Source organism: Ambystoma mexicanum, chromosome 12, assembly GCF_040938575.1.
Source record: "Ambystoma mexicanum isolate Mex_15411 chromosome 12, UKY_AmexF1_1, whole genome shotgun sequence".
Taxonomy (NCBI): domain Eukaryota; kingdom Metazoa; phylum Chordata; class Amphibia; order Caudata; family Ambystomatidae; genus Ambystoma; species Ambystoma mexicanum.
In genome coordinates, this window is record NC_090936.1 from 1,173,114,594 (window position 1) to 1,173,135,327 (window position 20,734).

General features: G+C 48.3%; 1 protein-coding gene across 2 annotated transcripts in view; it reads right to left on the reverse strand.

Moving 5' to 3' along the window:
- FGD6 (FYVE, RhoGEF and PH domain containing 6) overlaps window positions 1–20,734 on the reverse strand; it is a 316,035-nt gene that overhangs the window by 123,385 nt on the left and 171,916 nt on the right. For both annotated transcript variants that reach the window (XM_069629811.1, XM_069629812.1), the window contains exons 3-5: window positions 20,415–20,550; window positions 18,346–18,413; window positions 18,215–18,245 (exon numbers count right to left, since the gene is read on the reverse strand). In XM_069629811.1, coding sequence (XP_069485912.1) covers window positions 18,215–18,245; window positions 18,346–18,413; window positions 20,415–20,550 — 235 coding nt within the window. The remainder of the gene's footprint in view (window positions 1–18,214; window positions 18,246–18,345; window positions 18,414–20,414; window positions 20,551–20,734) is intronic.

Sequence of the window (20,734 nt, forward strand, 5' to 3'; positions counted from 1 at the left end):
CAGGACATCTGGTAAGGACACGTTTGCCAGTTTCAGTCTCAGATCTGTCCATACACAATCGGCAGGAGTGTTCAGGTATGGTGAGATTGTTCATAATCCCACTTATAGCCAGTACCGGAAGCTGGTCAATCCTTAACAGGAGGATAAATCGTCTCGGGCGCGGTGAAGGGCAAAGGGACAAGTATGGTAATGGCTTCTTGAAGGTGTAGTTCATATATTGGACAAATGTATAGCGCTTCAGGTCTTCCAGATGCGCAAAATTATTTTAATTTTAATTAAAAGGCATTACATGATGATGGCCACCGCACTGCAAGCACCCGACTACCAAGCAGTTTTCCGACCTTTGGATAACCAGCTGGTTGGAGCAGTCAAAACGCAAGAGACGTGGTGGCACAGGATATGCAAGTTGGGCATTGGGGAAAGATATCACTCTTGGCTGTGCAGCCATTGGGCGATGAACAGAACGCATTATAAAATGGAAGCGAAGTTCTGCTGGACGCCAGTATGAGATTCGCAGGACCACCAGAATGGGATGCAGAATCTTCGCCTACAAGAGCTCGACACAAAGTCCGCAACTCGTTGTGCAGGTCCTCGAAAATACCTCTTCACGCAATTTTCCTGTAGCTCATTCTTAGGAGACTGGATACCATGGTCAGGGATGCGGCGAGTTAGAAGACAGCGGGATCCTCAAAAGCTTAGGCGTTTAGAAGAGCAGGAAGGTTGTTTACAGTTCCTTAGGGTACCACCAGAAGGTTTACAGGAGACCTCCCCACCCATTATGTCCTAAAAATATCAAAATGGAAGCCATAAGAACAAGAACTAAGGTGTACCTTGCACTGATAGACTTCTCACACGCCTTCGACAGCATAGATAGAGAGCTACTATGGGAGAAAATGAAGACGTGGGAATGTCCGGAAGATCTGATAGCGGCCATCAAAGAGCTCCACACTGGCACAAGCATTAAAATTCGCCTGGATCAAAAAGGCACCCTGTCCAAAGCGATAAACATCTTCTGCTGGGTTAAACAGGGTTGCCCACTAGCTGCCATAATATTCAACTTATTTTTATCGGACATTGGAGGAGCAATTGACAGCGTACGTTCCTTTTCTCCAAAAATACACGGAGCCCCACTAAGTTGGATGTTATATGCCGATGATCTAATATTGTTAGATGTAACACCTATAGGCCTACAGTGAAAGATTGATGCAGTGGAACTATATGTGAGAGCTAACGGCTTACAAATCAACAAAAAGAAGTGTGAGGTGCTAACGCTGCAAAACTTGAAAACATCAAAGCACAAAAAACCTAAATGGCATTTGGGAAAAGAGTGGCTAAGTAACACAACAAACACAAGATACTTAGGCATGCAAATCAATTCAAGCCTGAACGACAGTCAATGGGAACAGGTAGCCAAAACCAAATGCCGGCAGTTTGCATGCCAAGCTAGCGTATTACACAAGAAATACGGAAAATTCTCAATAAAACCGGTAAGGAACTTCTACTGCCAAAAGGTAGTGCCGGCCCTGATCTTTGGCGCAGAAAACGCTCTCGGATGCTCTGCGGATGTCTGGTCCACCCTAGAAAACATCTTCTGGGTAAGAGTTTTGCAACTACCAAAGGGTACATCAACTGCATGTATCAGATACGAGCTAAACTTAATATCAATCAACGCACGAGTTAGCTGGACCCTGTTGAGCCTCTTCAGAAAGGTGACCTTGCAATTTGAAATACTACAAAATCCAAGCAAAGGAAATGCCAACTGTCTGCTGTCGTCGTGGTATAAATGCTGCGAGGAAATATTGGCTTTCTACGACATCGACCTAAAAATCATACACGACAACCCGGATGCCGCAAAAACTATGGTCTTGCGACTGGACTGGATCGTGACTGGGAACTTAATATCAGCTAACAATTTAATGAAGGATGTCCCGTGTGAAGCTAGAAACCTAAACACTCTACAGTCTTATATCGAATTGTTCCCAGATAATGGCAGCAGAGCCCTGTTTTTACACTTCAGACTAAACACATTTAAAACAAGAGAGTGGTCTAGAGAGCTACGCAAAACAGAAGAACTCAATATAGCCTGTAGATTTTGCAATCAGATGGAAGAAACCTTAAAACATCTGACACTCCATTGCAAGAGACTACATCGGGAGAGAACACTGACATTAGGGCCTCATCTAACGAAATTTCAAACGCCAAGCGCGGACGACTTGTGGCAAGCCCTGTTCGACAGCCGGGAGAAACAACTGAACTATGTGTTAATTTGTTTCCTGAGCCTGTTGAAAAAACTGACATAATACCTAAAACAAGGGAAAAACTGTGAGAACGCATTAAAGAGGCTCCCAGCTGGCAAAGGCTCGAATGCGGCCTGTGAGCTTATGATGTTAAGGTTTTAACAGATGAGTTACCCGGACATTTAAAGGGAGAGAAGTGAGAACAAATTGTAGTGTAATATCTGTTCTTTTTTAAAAGGCATTTTTGCCAATAAAAATAAAATAAAAATGTTTTAAAAAAATCAAATCATATCAAGCCCCATTTACGGAGGGGGCATAAAAATGGCATGCCCTTCCATCAGAAGGAACGTTTAGGCTTGAAAAAGATCCCACTGTTCCCAAGATCCCACCGTTCCCACCACCCTTAATTGCTCTTTTTTTAATTATTGGCATCAATTGATTTAAAACAAAACCTTAGATGGGAAACAGAGATATCAAACTAAAATTACATTAAAAAAATTAAAAAACTAAAATTTTTAAGAAAGAAAGAGAGAAGAGGAAAAGGGGAAAAGAAAAAGAATCATAAAAATCATTAGAATCAAAAAACTTAACAGGTTACTCTCAGTTGTGATTATGATACAGAATTTCACATTTCAGAAATTATAAAGATTCAGAAGGAGCCAAGCCGCAGAGGTTCAGTGAGTGAGAGACTGTCTTTTATGTCTTTTGTGTCCGTCAGTTCTAGAAAGCCAAAGATCACCTTCACCAGATTCAGGAGCGCCAATATCATAGACAGCGCCCCCCCCCGCCTCCCCAAGGATTGGCTCTTCCTCAAAGTGGATCCTTCATGATAAGCCTCCACCCCCCTCCCCAATACAGAGAGCACCTTCTTCCAAGCTCAGCCCCATATGCCCGGGAACCATCAAGTGGGGCTGTTCATCCGAGCGAACATCGAGCCATCATCACCAGGCAACGCCAACATCACCACCCCCTCCGCCCCCCCTTTTAAGGTATGGACTCCGCAATGCAGCAACCTCACCCACATCAGACTCAAGGCCACTAGGACCTCCTCACCATCCATATCACAGAGGGTGAGCAGCAGCGTAGGGTGGGGGTGAGGGGTCGAGAAACACCTTCGGGGGCAAAGACGGTAGCACGGAGACTGCGCTCGTTGCCAACTTTAAAAGAGTCTCCTATCTGGAATATCAGAAAATACAAGTTCTAGGATAGCACAGGGTGTTAATATATATTTTTTTTAAACTTCATCTTAAAAACTCCTTTCTGTTTCTGTGGTTTTGTGGGTGGTTGCAGGCGGCGGGTTGTTGTGTATTTTTGTTTCGGGCTGGCCCTTGTCGCTATCAGAGAACTGGGCCAGGAAATGACGCACAGTTGGGTCCAACAATAACACAGCTAAATGACGAGGCACAGTTTTTTTCTTAAGAAGTAACATGCGTGTTCCTCCCTCTGGAATGAACAACAAATGAGGGACAACAAGATGCAAGCCAAGGTTTGCTTCTGTTCCCTCCGGAGTGCTATTTTCCAGCTATTTTGGGGTGCCAGTGCAACAGCGGGGCAGGAATTCATGCACACAAACTTTCGCAATAGTCAAAAAAGAAAAGTGATGTTCATGATACTCGAGGGGTAATCCTTTTTTTTCCATTGAGATGGGCACCGAGCCACTTTCTGTTATGTAAACAGCAGCCGCTTCATTTTTATGCATACAAAATAATATGCCAACAACATGCCACCTCACTATAAAGTCAGAGGGGGCGTGGAATAACACACATTTTCAGATCATCTGAAAAGGCAAAGATCTACCAGTACCACCCGCACGATTTAAAAAAATATATTGTCCCCGCAATACCCGCTTATCCTCCCCTTTCAGCCCCCCCACACTCCCATGACTACCCCCTTCTCCACCCCCTTGTAACCTGTGCCCTATGAAGCGACTTGCGGGCACAACTGCCGCCTCACATGGCCATGTAGTGCAACCATATGCCCAGGTGCAGCCATCCTGTGCCCAGATCCAGCCATCCCGTGCCCAGGTCCAGCCATCCCGTGCCCAGGCCCAGCCATCCCGTGCCCAGGCCCAGCCATCCCGTGCCCAGGCCCAGCCTCGCGTTCCAGGTATAGCACTTTGTAGCGTCCAGGTTCAGGGAAGGCAGTCAGGAAGCAGTGATCACACAGGAGCCAGTCGGTACACAAGGTAAGTATGCTTTATTGTAGTTTCAGGGTATAGGCCAGAGGTAAGGGGAAAGCATACGTACAGACGTCCTTCTAATAACATCTCCCACCCTGAATCCCCAACTGTAGTCCCTAGAATCCGGAGGGAACACAAGGTTCCAACCTGACCAGCATTCCATGGCGTGCATTGCCTTTTGCACAAGGCAAGTCCACACTACACACGTGTACGCCGATTGTGCACCTCGTATTCTAGATACAGTTACTCCCATACATTGCTAGGTTTGTCAGTCACATGCCCAGGTACTATTGACACATACCAGAAGGAAGTGGGTCGACTGATAGTTTACATGGAATCATTTCTGCTCCAATCTCCTGCAAAAAATGTGGATGGTGAGCTGGGATTGGGCAATATTGGTGGAGTGGATTGGGGCGTTCGTGTAGGGAACAACCCCTGCTTTGTTGCAAAAATGTTTTGAGCAAACATGTGAGAAAAAAAAATGATTTGAGCAAAACGAGAATCTATAAAAATGCAATCTGCCAGAAGGCCTCCTGCTTTACTCTGTACAGAGGCATAACAGGACAACATCAGCACAGAATTCCCAAAATATTCTAGTACATTCACGAGGCCTCATCGAGCCGACATCAAAACACGTGCCACACCTGGTGCATAGGCTGGAGAGACTCCATGTCCCAGAATGCATTATGCCCATTCATCACTGTTGTTCACACAATCATTCACTCTCACTCAGTACATGCTCCCCCACATGTCCCAGAATTATAAATACAGATCCCAGAATGAACCGTCTAAACTAAGGCAGAAAGCTCAGGGCTAGAAGCCCTTGAATAAACTGCTACTTAATGAAAAGGTCTCCAACAAGACTGTATCCCAATATCCAGTCAGCTTCCATTCATACAGCTACCACAGTAAGACTACATGTCCCAGAATGCACCCTTCCACACACGACGTTAACCTTTTAAGTAAAGGTTGAGGGGGACAGCTGGTTTAGCTCTTAAGGGAAGCTCCTACATTTGACCAGGATGGGCATGGGCTCACACCACAGCCAGGACGTCACTTTGAAGAGTCAACACTGCAGTGTTGGGAGCAGAGCCTCCGTGCTGTGGGAAAGGACAGGGCCTCCACCTTCGCGTTATGTGACTGGTACTTATATAGTACACACCTTCGACTGGCAAAGACGTGGACTTGGACTGCAGTGGGCTATCTGGGCGTGCAGGCAGTTCGTTGCGACATGCTTGTTGAACAGTCGGTGTGTGTTGGGAAGCGTGACCCATGGAGGGCACTATTGGTTGTAATAGATCTGGTGGGAAGTCAGACTTTCCTGGTGGCAGGGTGAAGCCGAAGGAGTCAAACCCAAATCTCCTTTGACAATGCAGGAATACGTTTCCAAGGCTCCATCCGCTGCTCCATGGCACATACCTAGCCCAGCAATAGTAGCAATGCACAGCATTGGCTGCCCTGAACCAAGACACTGTCCTGGGCAAAGCGCCAGGTAATCATCAAAGACTTTAACAGAGGTCTCCACAACTAATTAGGTCAGGCATGGCGTTCTGTGGACTTTCAAAGACCACCATACTTCCGACTGACCAAAGATGCCTCGGGGAACCTTACACTACGCCCCCATCCTACTTCCCATCGAATTAGAAGATGGTCCTTGGGGGTTCTGGCAGGCACATAGCTAGAGTCCCATCTTCTCTGTCTCACCCACAGTCTTCACTTCCTGGTTCAGAGGTCAGAAACCTTTGGCTCTTGTGACGAATCTTTGGATGTCATCCCTTCTTCCCTAAAGGAGCCCCTTCTCATTTGGCCAGAGAGGTGAGGCTGCTACCCCGGGGCGGTACTCAGCAGGAGGATCACAGGATGGGAGACTTTGCCAGTGGGATTTGGGACGACCATCGGAAGAGAGCACTGCATCCTCGCCCATCACCTGACCCTAGAACCCATTCCTGCAAACCTAAGAACAACCCCTTCACCAATAGGCTCATGAGTGATAGTCATTTTAGCATTACCCTAGAAATTACTGGGACGAGGAAGAATAGGAGTCACTCAAGTGAAGATCCACTTCCCAGTACTGTGACGAGGAGGTACTCCATTGACACACAAGGGAGTCGAAAGATCAATACTGTGATGAGAGAGAGGCGCAGAAGAATGTATATCACCTCGAAGAGCCATGAGGAACAGTCCAGTGGTTGCTACTTTCCATTTGGTCCATCTACAGTAGAAATAGAAAGCGAAACCAGGAAGTTTTGAGAAGCTCTCACTGGAAGAGAGAGAGAAAGAGAGAAAGAGAAAGAGAGAAAGAGAGAAAGAGAGAAAGAGAGAAAGAGAGAAAGAGAGAAAGAGAGAAAGAGAGAAAGAGAGAAAGAGAGAAAGAGAGAAAGAGAGAAAGAGAGAAAGAGAGAAAGAGAGAAAGAGAGAAAGAGAGAAAGAGAGAAAGAGAGAAAGAGAGAAAGAGAGAGAGAGAGAGAGAGAGAGAAAGAGAGAGAGAAAGAGAGAGAGAAAGAGAGAGAGAGAGATCCGCAGCAGCCTGTGAGGAACTGAGGGGAGCTGGAGTCACCCTCACTAGGGGACTCAAGAGGACCAGTGTGCCCCACAAAAAAGGGGGCCCTTAAGTGCAAGGGACCAAGGGAAACAGGCGACTCCCTCACTGGAAGAGATCAGCAGGGGAGCCGCTGAGAGAAGTCAACGAGAACCCAGGGGAAGCAGCAGAAGCTTACCGGTGTTGCAGAGGACCGGATCCCGGACAGACCAAGAGCAAAAGGTACGTAGAGGGGGGCCAGAAAGGCACCGGGAGACCCCAGAGGCTGTGGATGGGAGGAAGTGCAGAGAGATCTTCCTCATCCCAGTGGGATCAGAGAGAGCAAACAAGAAGGGAGGGGAGTCTGGGACCCATGCTGGGGAAGTGCACCCCAAACAGGAATAAGAAGGGGTACAAACTTTACACTTCCAAATAGTGCTTGCAGCCCTTGGCAGGTGAGTAAACCAAGGCTGGGGCATAAAGACAGCTGCGACGGTAGCCACGTGGAGGGGCACTGGGACCCACATTGGCAAAGTGCACCACAAAAAGGAATGGGGAGTAATACGAACTTTGTACACACAAGTGGTACTTGAAGACCTTGGCAGGGGAGTAAACCAAGGCTGTGGGTTGACGAGGAACACAGAGAAACCATGTGCAGGGGATCTGGGACCCATGTTGTGGAGCAGTACCCCAATAAAGAGGAACCCAAAGTGTGTGAGCACAACTAACACTCAGAGACCTTGGCAGGAGAATAAACCAAGGCTGTGGGTGAACGTGAACTGTGAAAGCAACAATGTTGGCTACCCCACTTGGCAAGAGAGTGGACCAAGAGGAAGGGTACCGAGGAAGGGTATTGAGAACGGGGTAAGGGACCCGTGGCAATTGAGAAGAAGATCCTTAACAGAGCCTGGGGGAGCGAGAGGGAGGGAGGGAGCCAGGCTGTTCTTCCTCAGTGCAGTACCTAAGAGTTTGGTCCGTTCACAAAGATGTAGGGGATCCGAGGCGGCTTGGAAAAGGTGACAAGGCCATTTTTCCATGTTGCAGGGTGTGGGTGCCAGGCCTGCCAAGCAAAGACCAGGATTTATCTGAACTATTAAAGACACAGACACATTTGAACAAAGTGGAAATACTCTTGAGTCTTGTGGAGCCTTTCCTTACTTTAATACACCTTTTTGGAACTTTTGTTGGAATTGCAAAGCTGGGCTGCAGGCCGACAGCCTAGAGACATTTCCCTTTTCACCTTATATCAAGTCTAGCATGTGAGGGGCAGATTAGGAGTCGGACACAGGACTGCAAACCTTACTTCGGGACATTCTGACATAGACCGTTTTCATTAGCTAGCTTTGTTGAGGCAGAGAAGCCCTCGTGGAGAGAGGGTCAGTTAGGTTTTCCTCCAATACATGCCACCCTTGTGTCCGTCTCTTACTCCTAGACCCTCACACTCTCCAGATGTTTTGGACTACAACTGCCTTCAGCTTTAGCCAGCATACCCACTGGTGAGGACTGCAGGTTGCAGACATGCGTCCTGGTCTTCGCATTGGGAAATGTGAGATGGTCTCTCATCTCTTGCCTTCTCCAAGCGGTTAATTGTGGCAATCACAAGCACCTTCAGACAGAAACCACCATTGATATTAGGTGCTCTTGAGCGCCTCGAGTTGTCGGACTTTAGCTCCATCGCATGTATAGTCAGTGGTCGCTCCATCTTTTTTCATAGTGGCTCTTCTATCCGGCTGGTCACTCATCCCTTGGGATGACCTGAACGTTTGCATAGATATGGCCCCCTTCGATTGCACACATTCTCCATGAGCGCTCCGTCGCCCTTCTTTGTTTCTATATAGGATTTCAGATGCATGACCCTTCCTCTTCAAGGATTATTGTGTTGCCTGGGTTATGAAGAACAGTGGCGTAGCTGGGCCCTCCGCCGCATGTCCTGGGGGACCCCAACACCACAGAAAGAAATATGGAGGTGCACTGCCTCCATTTCCGCCGCAAAAGACAATTTCTTTCTCAAGTACTCAGACTTCCAACCCCAAAACTGCGGGCACAGCTCTGGATCGAGCCTACTCACGATTTCTTTGGCATCCAAACCTACACGTCCATTCTGGCCTAAACTGCCTTTCCAATGACTAAGTCATTGACTAAAGGAAAAGATACCAACATAGTTTCCTCCCTGCTTAGTTTTGCCCTCGGCTGTTCAGGACAAGAGCGCAGGAGCCTGCATGTTATTTTTATTTTCAAATCTGTTTATTGGCATTTGTTATTTGTTATAAGCACAAGAAAATTGCCAGAACTGCCACCAAACAATAAATCAGATTGCATCTCAAATTATTAACATTTACAACTTAACATAGAAACTTTAACTATCTTCAAATGTCTGCTTCTTGAGAAGCCGGTGCCGAGTGGGGCACTGGGGGGGGTCAGGACTTTCAGGGGGTGAGGGGACTTCCTTTAGCAGGGCTCGCATAAACTTATGGTTGGGCTTCTACTAGAATTCCACTCCTGTCCGTGGGACTTCCTACTGCAGGTTTGTGCTGGTTCATGGGGGCTTATCGTCCGAGGGGTAAAACAAGGAATCTGTGAGTTCCTTCCAGGCCTCTAGGGTCATACTCGAGGCATCTGTGGATCTGGCTACACTTTCTTCCCAGGCTTTCGTTTCGGCTTGCACCCATCTTTTCAGTTCCCTGTGCCAGATTTTCTGTTGTGGTCCCGATGGTTTCTTCCAGGACATTGCAATTGTCCTCTTAGCCAGAATGCACATAATGTCCATTAATCTAGTGAGGTGTTTCAGCTTTGCTGGTCTGGGTTATGTGCCAAGTAGGCACTCCGCAGGAGTCCATTCATATCTGGTCAGCCCCAGAGTTTCGCTTGTCTGCTGTATAAAAGACCACAGTGATTGTGTCCTGGCACACCGCCAGAACATGTGGAGCAGGTCCGCGTTGTCCATTTCGCACCAGGTGCATTCAGGGCTCTGAGTGTTATAAAGTTTGGCCAGCCTGGATGGGGTTAGGTATGTTCGATGCAGCAGGTTCAATTGTATTTGTCTAAATCTGTGATTTCTGGATACTGTTTTAGGAAATATGAGGGCCCTTTCCCATTCCCCGTCCGTTAACTCTCGGCCTACGTCTGCTTCCCATTTGGATTTTAGCCCGGCACTGCGTGGGTTGGGGGTGTCATTTAGGTGGCTGTAGATCTGAGACACTGGTCTCCCTCCCTCACCTAGTTCATATAGTAGCGTAATCAGGGGGTTCGTGTCTGGTTCCTCCGGCCATGTCAGCCATCTGGCACGTGCCGTGGATCTTAATTTTTGGTACCATAGAAACTGGCCAACGTGGACATCATTTTGTTCTTGAAGTGTTTCAAATTCCATGAACTCCCCCTCCGTGTATAAGTCCCCCCATGAGTAAATCCCCTTCTGTTCCCAGTGCCTGAGGTGTTGCAGATCTGGATGGGTTTTGCATAGATCTGAGACAAGCGGTATGTTCGGGGAGTATTGGTGTTTGGCGTGTGCAAGGGATTCAGCCCTATGCCAGATTTTGCGTCCTAGGGAGACCAATAGGGGGGTGTTTCTTATCAAATGGGTGGGGGCCCAGGGAAGTTCCTTCATATATAACGGGGAGACCAGTGGCTGCAGGAGTGGCGTCTCCGATGTGGGATCGTCTGCTAGCCATTTGGTGACAAATCCAAGCTGCGCTGCTAGGAAGTACTTTTCAAAGTTTGGGAGTTGGATTCCCCCCTGAGTGTACGGTAGTGACAACGTGGCAAGCGCAATCTTTCGTCTTCCCTTCCCCCACAGGAAGTCTCTCAGCATACTTTCCAGTAGGCGAAAGAAGGGCGCTTTGATGTAGAAGTGTACGTTCTGAAATCCATACAAGAGTCTGGGAAGGACAATCATTTTAGTTACGGAGGCCCTGCCCATCATGGATAGGGGGAGTTTCGCCCAAAAGGCCATAGATTTCCTCAAGGCCGGGAGAGCCGCTTTAGTGTTGCGCTCATGCATTTGTTCCGGGGAGTGCATTATGTGTATGCCTAAGTATTTGAACGAGGTGTTTTCCCATCTTATTCCCACCAAAGGAAGCTCCGATGCTTCCATTCCCTTAAGATTCGCCAGGGGGAATAGGCAGGATTTGGTTCTGCTGAATTTTATTCCAGAGACCTTCGCAAAATTATCTAGGACCTCCAGCATCGTGGGCACATTATAGTATGGGTCCCTGACAAATAATAAGACGTCGTCCGCGTAAAGAGAAATAATGTGGTCAGTGTCTCCCAGCCGGATCCCAGCATCAAAAAATTGCTTTTGAAAATAGATAGCAATGGGTTCCAGGCCCAGTACATAGAGCATGGGAGAGAGGGGGCAACCCTGTCTGGTTCCTCTGCATATGTTCCAGACCTCCGAAATATGCTTCCCCGTTTTTACTCTGGCTCTAGGTTTCGTGTATAGGATCTTGATCCACCTAATGAACCTAGGGCCAAAACCAAACCCCTCCAGAACCGCCAGTAGCCATTCCCAAAAGATCGAATCGAACGCCTTGGTGGCGTCCAGGGACAGCAGTGCGAACTCTTCTGTGCAATCTACAGTTTGAGCGATGACATGCTGCACTCGGCGCAAATTCATGGTTGTGTTTCGGGCTGGTATGAAGCCGCATTGGTCCTCATGTACTACTTCCCCTATAATTCTGGCCAGTCTATTAGCTAACACTGTCGTCAGGATTTTCGCGTCATAGTTAAGCATTGCTATCGGGCGGTAAGAGTCGCATCTATCAGGGGGTTTATTGGGCTTAATAATCGGGATCAGGAGGGTCTCTCTCATGCTATCGGGTAATATTCCTGTCTCATATGCTTCCCGAAAGACCTCATGTAACAGGGGCGTTAGTGTAGGCTCATACGTCTTATAAAACTCCGTGGGTAGGCCATCGCTCCCAGGCGTCTTGCAAGTGGCTAGTGATCTAATAGCTTCCGTGATTTCCTCAGTTGTGATATCTGCGTCTAGGGCCTCTGATTGCTCTGGGGGCATCCTGGGGAGTCCTATCTCTTCAAGGGTGTCCATGATTTTTTCTAGGGGGACCTGGTCATCATGAGAGTAAAGGTGTTCATAGAAGCCCTTAAACGTTTCGTTAATAGCTTGTTGTGTCTGTGCTGCCCCCCCCTCTTCGGTCTGTACTCCAGTGATTGTGCGCCTGGGGTGTTCTTTCTTGCAGAGCCAGGCGAGCATTCTGCCTGGTTTGTCAGCCTCCGTGTGTATTCTATTAGTTTTGGTGGCATAATCAAATTTGGCGAGCCTATTCCATGCCAAGGTAGAGTTAGTTCTAAGTGCTCTGAGGTTGTCCTCCCTTTGTTCTGTGTCGACCGGGGCTGCTTCCAATTGTTCTATTTCCTGCTCCCAGTGGGCCAGATCACCCCTAAGTTGTCTCCTAATGCCCCCTGCCTTTGCTATTATTTCTCCTCTCGTCACTACCTTTAGGGCGTCCCACATTGTACTTAAGCGGTCTACGCTTCCTGTGTTTCTTTCTATGAAGTCTTCTATGAATTCGTGTAGGTTCTCCCTAAATGTCGGGTCGCCCAGGGCATCTATCGGCATTCTCCACATTGGGATAGGAGGTCTGGGGCCAGTGTGATTCCAGCCCACCAGAAGAGGCGAGTGGTCAGAGATGGTTCTGCCCAGATATAGAGCTTCATCTATCTGTGAAAGGTGTTCATTGCTTATGAAAACATAGTCTAGTCTGGTGTGGAGACCGTGTGGAGAGGAGAAATATGAATACCCCCGAGCGTCAGGGTGACACTCCCTCCAGGTGTCTGCCAAGTGTAACCTGTTGACCAGTAGGGAGAGGGCTGTAGTAGCTGCTGAGGGCCCCTTTGGGTGCGGAAAGGACCTGTCAAGTATCGGATCATGGACACAGTTGAAATCACCCCCCCAGAAAAGGATTTCATGCCTATTTAGCGCAATCTTAGTGTACATGGAGTTTAGGTGTGATGGGATGTTAGTGTTGGGGAGATAAGAGTTCACTATGCAAATATCTGATTGTTCTAGCCTGCCCCATATTATTACGAATCTTCCCTCTGGGTCAGACTCGGTTTTGGTTACCCGGAAAGGGAGTTGTGGGTGAATCCAAGTATATACCCCTCTTGCATACTTAGAGTACGAAGATCCGACCCCCTGGCCTCCCCAGTGTTCATTTAGCCTCGTTAAGGATTCAGCCGTGCAATGTGTCTCCTGGAGTAACGCTATCTGTACTTTCTTTCTGTTCAGATAGGACTTGACTCTATTTCGGCGTAGGTATGATCCCAAGCCTCTCACATTCCAGGTCAGTATCTTTATATTCATTTTAGCCGCCATTACAGGGTAATTGAGTCGCACTCACAGTTGTCCGACCCCTGTTGTCCTCGTGTGTCCTGCTATCTCGTCCTGGACCTCTCCCCGCCTGCCTTTCCGTTCCGGCCCCGGGTCTTTCGCTGGATGGAGATTCATGAACTTGTGTAAATCCCATTGTGGTAAATGGGAGGAAAACTAAACAAAACTTTCTAAACTGTCCCTAGCAGCTGCTTTTAACTTGCAGCGCTCAGGGGCTCCTGAGCCTTCCAGGCCACTCCTGGCCTTCCGGATCAGGTTGTGTGTGAGCAAACAGCTTACACCTTTGTTGGTGGGGTGGGTTGTTTATCCGCCGCTTGTGTGCTCCTCGGGTCTCGCGTCCGATGTAGCGAGGTTATAAGTAGGACTTTCATGATGGTTCAGTCGTCTACGATTCGAATGGCTTCCCTTTTATTTGCTGCAGGGATTGCCTTCTGCCCACATGCACCCGGGGGTGGGTGGTCATCCCCGATCCGAGTTCGGTGGATCCTCCTTGCCATCTGCCAGGTTGTTGTGCTCAAGCCACATATTAGCTGCGGCTGGGGTCTCCAGGAACGTTGCTTTCCCCTTATATAGAATCTTGAGCCGTGACGGGTATAAGAGCATATATTTCAAGTTGAGCTTTCTCAGCCGGGCTTTTATCGGAATGTAAGAGTTTCTGGCTCGCTGTACTGCAGGGGTGTAGTCTGGGTATATGACTATTGTGGAGCCATTTCTTTTTATCTCCCCGCCTTCTCTGGAGAACCGCAGTATGATTTCGCGGTCTCTGAAATTTAAGATCTTTGCTATGATTGGCCTTGGATGCGATCCAGGTGGGGGACGTCTCTGGAGAGACCTGTGGGCCCTCTCGACAGAGAACCCCTGGGAGAGATTTGCCGCCCCTATTTCTTGCTGTAGAAGCGTTTCGATGAAGGTCGTCGGGTCCGGGCCTTCCAGATCTTCAGGGACCCCCAGTATACGAATGTTATTACGTCGCGCTCGACCTTCCGCCTCCTCTGAGCGGGCTTCTAGCCTTGTTACCTTTTGTTCCAAATCTCTAACCGCCAACTCCAAATCTCGGGTGTTCTCAGCATTTTCCTGCAGGGCAGTCTCCGTTATCGTGACCCTTTCCGTTAGGTTGCGGGCGTCCTGCCGCATAAATTGCATGTCAGATTTCACCTCTTCGAGCCGACCCTCGAGTGATGTGCGGAGGGCAGCTATTGCTTGGAGGACTTGTGTGTGCTTAAGGTCTTCCACTTGTTGGGGCAGGTCTTCGGGGGTTTCTCGGTCTTGTTGAGATGACTGCCGGTGGGGTTTGACCGTCGTGAAGGAGTCCATCGTGACTAGTTTCGGCTTGGTCCTGGGGGGAGACATCTCCTGATCGATGTTCTGTAAGTGCTGCCCCCTGCAGAGTTCCGTCGACGGCCCCTGTATTAAGATTTTCGTGTGGGCTTCTAGGGAACTTTGGTCCCAGGAATCCAACTCCAGGTATTCAGTTGTTTCTGGCTACTGGTGTTTCCCGGCAATTAGGTTCAGATTGTGTGAAGGGCCTTGCTCTGGAGGTCGTTGTGGTGCAAATAGGCCCGGGGCCTCAGGTTACGTCTAGTACTTTCTGATTCCTTCTCCAGTGGGGGTACTGGCATGCAGGTGTCTTCCCACCACCAATCAGAGTATTGGTCTCCTTTCTCTCCCTCGGGCCTTAGTGCTGTGAGTGGGTTCCGTCCGCTGGGGCCTTCGTTCCGCGGGGCCCCGCAGATTCAGGCCAGCCCTCCTCGCAGGAGTCAGTGTTGGGCCCCAGGGCCGGCCAAGCCTCGCTCACTCGGTCTGCTGAAACCGCATGAGTTAATTGCGGGTGGTCCCATCAGGGAGCGCTGTGGAGGGGACCCGATCCCGCTTCAAGCGTTGGTGAGGGGCCCGCCGCCTTTCGATCTGTTCCCCGTGGCCGGTCTCACCCTTGCTCCGCCGGGACTGCTCCGCGTTCCCTGCTTTGGCGTCCGCGGCAGACGCGACCTCCTCCTGGCTGTGCCCGCGCCGCGCCGCGCCGCGGTTTCTCCTACCTCTGCAGTAGTCACCGGCGCCGGCCCCCGCTCTCAGATGCCCATCGGCGACAGGCTCCTCCACAGCAGCCGCCCTCAGCCGTGACGGTTCGTGGTATGATCCAGGGGGCCGAAGCTGGCCTTCCTACTCCGCGGCGGGCACCGCCATCTTGGAATCCCTGGGGGCTCGAGTTCGGGCTTCCCGTTCTCCGCCGTTCGGGCTCGGATTTCACCCAGAGTTGTTGCCGAGTGCTGGCAATCGGTTCCCCCACAATATTCTGGCCTCCGTTCGTCTCGTAGACCTGGATTCAGCGAAAGTTATGCGATTTTGTCAGGATCGCGGACGGAGCTCCGTGGAGGTCTGTCCTTACGGCATGCGTGCTGGCCACGCCCCCCCGAGCCTGCATGTTATATTATGAAACTTATTCTAAAACGTTTTCTCATCACGAATTGCAGTCCTTGGGTTGGTTTGTTTTATCCCAACATAATTAATTTAATATTTGTTGTACATATGGCACCTAGAATACATTTCACCTCCAAGGGTGCAAGGTATGAAGTAGTAGTGTGGTGGAGGGTGTGAGGAATCCAGTAGAGTCATCATGGATTATCCGGCTGTGACCTCCTCCCACGTGGCAGGGGATGGCAGCCGCTACCTGATCCTGACCCTGGGGGCAGCCTTATCAGGGAGGATCACATGCGAGTAGACAGCTACTGGGGAGGGGGAGGATCACATGGTAGTAGACAGCTACCGGGGAGATGTCATGACTTCACTGGGCGAGACACGGTATCTCCCCCTGGTCGATGAGGAAGATCCACTTACACTTGAGACTCTTTTCCATGAGCAAGACTCTGATGCTCCAGACCCTCATGGCATACTGTTAGGTGCGTGCTCCCACTGGTATGAGAACTGCACCCTTTTCTTCATATTTTCATGGCCAAATACACAACCTTAACGCAAACGCACACCGCTCAAACAGAACACCTTTTTCTTCTAAAGTTCCTTCATGCAAAACCAGTAAAAAGAACTTTTCAAATGCCATGTGTTTCACAACATCTATGAACTTCAATTCCCAGAAATCCACAGTACCGAGATAATAAGATTGTAGGAATTTGAACCATGTACCAAGAACTTGAACCACAATATGTAGGCTAGTTTTTTTTCCCAAAGCACGGGACAATTAAACTTGGGGATTGCACCATTCGGGGAGGCACTGAAGGAGAAGACGCTGGCTCCTGGCTCACAAACGCGAAGTTCACGTACCAGTGTGGCAGAGCAGAAGAGGCAGCCACGGGAGAGACACTGAGTCAGAGACTGTAAGGCTGTGGAGAGACGCTGGGTGCCGTGAGGAAGGTCCCGGGCTTTCTGCGAGTTGAGAAGCTGGCCTTATCCATTCCAGTTCCTCATGGGAAGCAGGCATGCAATGGCAGAGTCATGAGGGATGCAGGAAGACCGCCCTATAGCCTCCCGATTGGAAAGCGGGTGAATGCAGCTAACCCGACCGGAGACACTGGAGAAAGCCAGTGAGTCTATCCGAAGCCAGTGGGGACACCAGGGCAACCGCACCAAAAGCAATTTCAATGAGAAATCCTGACAAGCAAGAAACAAGCAATTGATATATAAAAGTGCTGGCAGGGGAGAATACCAGACAAGTGAAAAATATAAAATGAAGACCTGGCAGGCGAGTATACCAGGCCGTTGGCATTGAATAAAGAAACCTGGCAGGTGATTACATCAGGCTATTTGCAAGCCTCAATAAATGTTAAAAGAAAGATGGGTGTTTATTTGTTGAACCCTGGAAAGTTGGATCTTCAACAAAGACATTGCTATCCAGACCGAGAAGAAAGTTATATTAAAGAAAGATGGTTAAAGACTTGGTTGCCTGAACAGGAATCCTGGGAGTCCAAACAAGACACCAAGGAACTGTTTCCAAAAGATACTATTCTTCTTATAATTAAGAGTGCAGGGGAAGGGATCCACCCTCTGTATCCAAGGGCTTCTGCCCCGAAGAACATTTTTGTTGGAATTATACTTGTTTCAGTTGTGAACACTTTTGGGACAGTTGAAGATATTTTTTTTTCGTACACATTGTTTATTAGTTTATAGTGTGAGGGTCAGGACAGGACGTTTTGGACACAAGGAGGTTTTTTTTTTCATGTATTGACATCCTGTCGGAGACAGATACTTCGTTTTTGGTCTATAGGCAGGGAAACTCCTCTTTAGCATAGGGACAGAGAGGCATTTTCCAACCCCTTTTCTATAAATATCTTTGGTAAAACATGACAACCTTGTGTCCAGCTCTCATTTCCGACCCCTCACATGGGTTAACACTACAATGCATTATGAGAGAATAAAGCCCAGTGCATGTCAAAGGGACCTGGCAAGACAGTTAATCCTCCCTTCTTTAATTCAAGATGGGGGTCTATCCACCTCCCATTTATTGTCGGTTTGTACTTGTTTTCCTGTTTTTAATTTTATATCCTATTCCTGCAATACTGATTATTTTAATAAGCATCTCTTATTTTTAAATCTAAAACAATGTTTTCGTTTTATAGAACTCAATTTAGCTTTTTTACCCAAAGAGCAGTACGTTGAAATGGATAGGTATTGTAATGGGCGGCAATGAGATAGATGAGCTGAAATAGGAGGGTACCAGCCAAGTCCAACTCAAAGACACTCATTACATCCAGCTTAGATTAAGTCACAGCACTGGAAGGAGTCAAAACAATGGCTTTTGGACTACCGACATACTCAACTCACAGAGCTATCCCAGCTGGTCTCCCCACATACCCAGCACAGAGCGAACCAACTGGCCGGAGCAGATTCCCACTTTAGAACTCAGTACCAGGCCCTCCCAACAAAAGGGACACATGTTAAATACAATCCCAGACCAACACAGAAGGCTTTTGTTCAAAGGTACTCACAATGTGCAAAAGCTTGAGCACGTCCACAAACCTGTAGGGGGAACAAACACAAAAAGCAAGTGTAAACAGAGATGAGAACTACAAATTGGAAAAAAAACAAAATAAGTTGCAGAACAGCTGTCAATACCTACACTTTCTCCGAGCTCATGATCTCCTTGGCAATGTGGTAAACCTTTGTTTTCTTCCCAGCTCTCTTACTCTGCAGAACAAAAAAAGGACAAAAAAGTAACCAAGAGAATTGATTCAATCGGGGGAAGAAAAAAAACATAAGAACACTCCCGGAGGGTCCTCATCACAACTACTGGAGAAATTGAGAGCTCAGCAAACCTTCTTTCACACAGTCTGTTCTTGATTGGGTGACACTCTGCCCCTTTGCTTGGCAGTGCCAGAATTAGGATTTGGGGCTTGCCAAGTGGGAAAGACTTTAAAGCTAGCCATCGCACTTCAGGGGTCTGCTTGAGCACATCTCGAGTCCATCATGTAGCCAAACCCTACTTATTCCTAATAACCCATTGCTGTTGGAAACATCAACACCTAAACCAGTTAATTCTAAGCACAGTAGAACGCACAGGTTTTTTCCCCTTCAATTTTGAGCTAGGATAGTCGTAACTGGATCAACATGCCCACAAGGTACCCTAGAACGTGACTTGCCCCGGCTTTACCCTCCTTTCTCTTGGTCTGTGGCAAATGGATCCTCACCTCCCACCCCCTTTGTCTTATCTTTCCCCTGCTTCTAAAGTCTGGATGCCTGGGACACAATATGCCAAACTCGCGGCATGCATAGGAACTCCGACACCACTCCAGTAGTGACGTGGCGCGGTATAGCATGCAGCAACTACTACAGCGTGTGCTTAGTTGTAATCATATAATGGACACCTCTCATAGAATCGTGCCTTCAACTTTTGACTGCATGGACACCGATGCATCTTTGTGGACGAAACCGGTTAAGTGGTTTGGGGAGGCAGCTCTACTTGGAAGGACGTGTGGTCTAGTCACTACGTTGACCGTGGAAGCAAGCGACCTGGATTCGAAACATGGCTTCCTTGCTTGACCCAAATATTTCCTTTCACTATTGTTTTGTATTGATTGTTATACAGAGGCGTTGCTAGGGGAGGGCTGAGGGGGCTATAGCCCCGGGTCTTTTGGTTGTAGCTCAGGAGCCACATCTAAAAGGCTAGCTAGCCCAGAGTCTGACAGACCCAAGATTAGCGTAGCCCCAGATCGTTTCCAGACCTAGCAACACCCTTGATTGCTAATAGTCAAAAACAACAGTTGCGGTGAGAAAAATGGTGCCTCACTGTATAATCGCCATCTCCATGTGTCCTGTTTTTCTGATCTGCTGAAATAGGGTGCACCAACAAAGAAGTTGAACCCCAGTAGTAGAACCTAATCTTTCATAGGAAATGGAAGCATGCAAACTAGTACATATCGGAGCTCGTAAACCCAATGCAGAGGCCCCCAAACCCAGCATCAGAGGACACCTGCATTCTGCTCCCCCCCGGATGATCATAAAACGAGTCGGCTTGATAGGTTTTAGAGCCTTCAACAGGGCTACGAATGGCAACCATCTCTCAATACACCACCCTCAAACTCATTGGAGAGGGGGGGTGCCACCTACAATCCCATCCTACATGTTGCTAAAAGACAAAGCCAGGATATCACACGCATCTCCAAAGCCGTACTAACAAATCTCTAAAGGACTCGATATCAAACCACATCCCCCTGGATTTTGCCCTCGGGCAGGTATGATTCATGAGGTATGGCTCTGCGACTCAGCCCAAAGGATATGCCGCATTCGGCTAGCTACCAAAATCCCACTACACTTGGCCATTGCCTCCCTTTTGACAGATGGTTCTGTGTAAGGGGATTGAAAAATCAGTGAAAAAGGCATGGTGGGTCTGGAGTCTAGCGCAACCATCCAGACACACCATTACATTTTCACTGCCTATCTTTGGGGTTTGGGAGTAGAGCCCCAGGGTTCTGGATGTGCAGCAAGCCAGACTACAAATTAGGAGGTGAAGCGCACTGTTAGTCGGATCTACTCCAGCCATTAGAAAACTGATTTTCAATCCTAAAGGCAACAGATTAAAAAAAGAAGTAAGTAAATACATAACATAATATTAAATCACAACAACCACTTGAATTTTCCCATTATGGCAAGAATACACTGATTAAATTCAGTAGTGCTCCGTGATCTCACCAGCCTGTCTTCTAGCTGATCAAGGTCGCCTTTGCTAGAGTCGGAACTGGAACCTTCGTCGTCGGAGCTGTTGACAACCTCCTCATCGGAATGGACGATGCTCAGTTCTGCGGCGGGGTCGTCTTCAGATGACCGGCTGTGGAGAGGCATACAGGGTTAATGGTGGAGCAAAGGCAATGGTCCCTTATAAAGGCTTGTGATACAAATACAAACCTTCTATTTTGTGTCGGAGGCATTGCTCTAAGCATGTTTTCTTAGCTCGGTCATTGAGGCAAGCTCAAAAGCCACTGGTGTGCAAGAGTGGACATAGATCTAGTAGG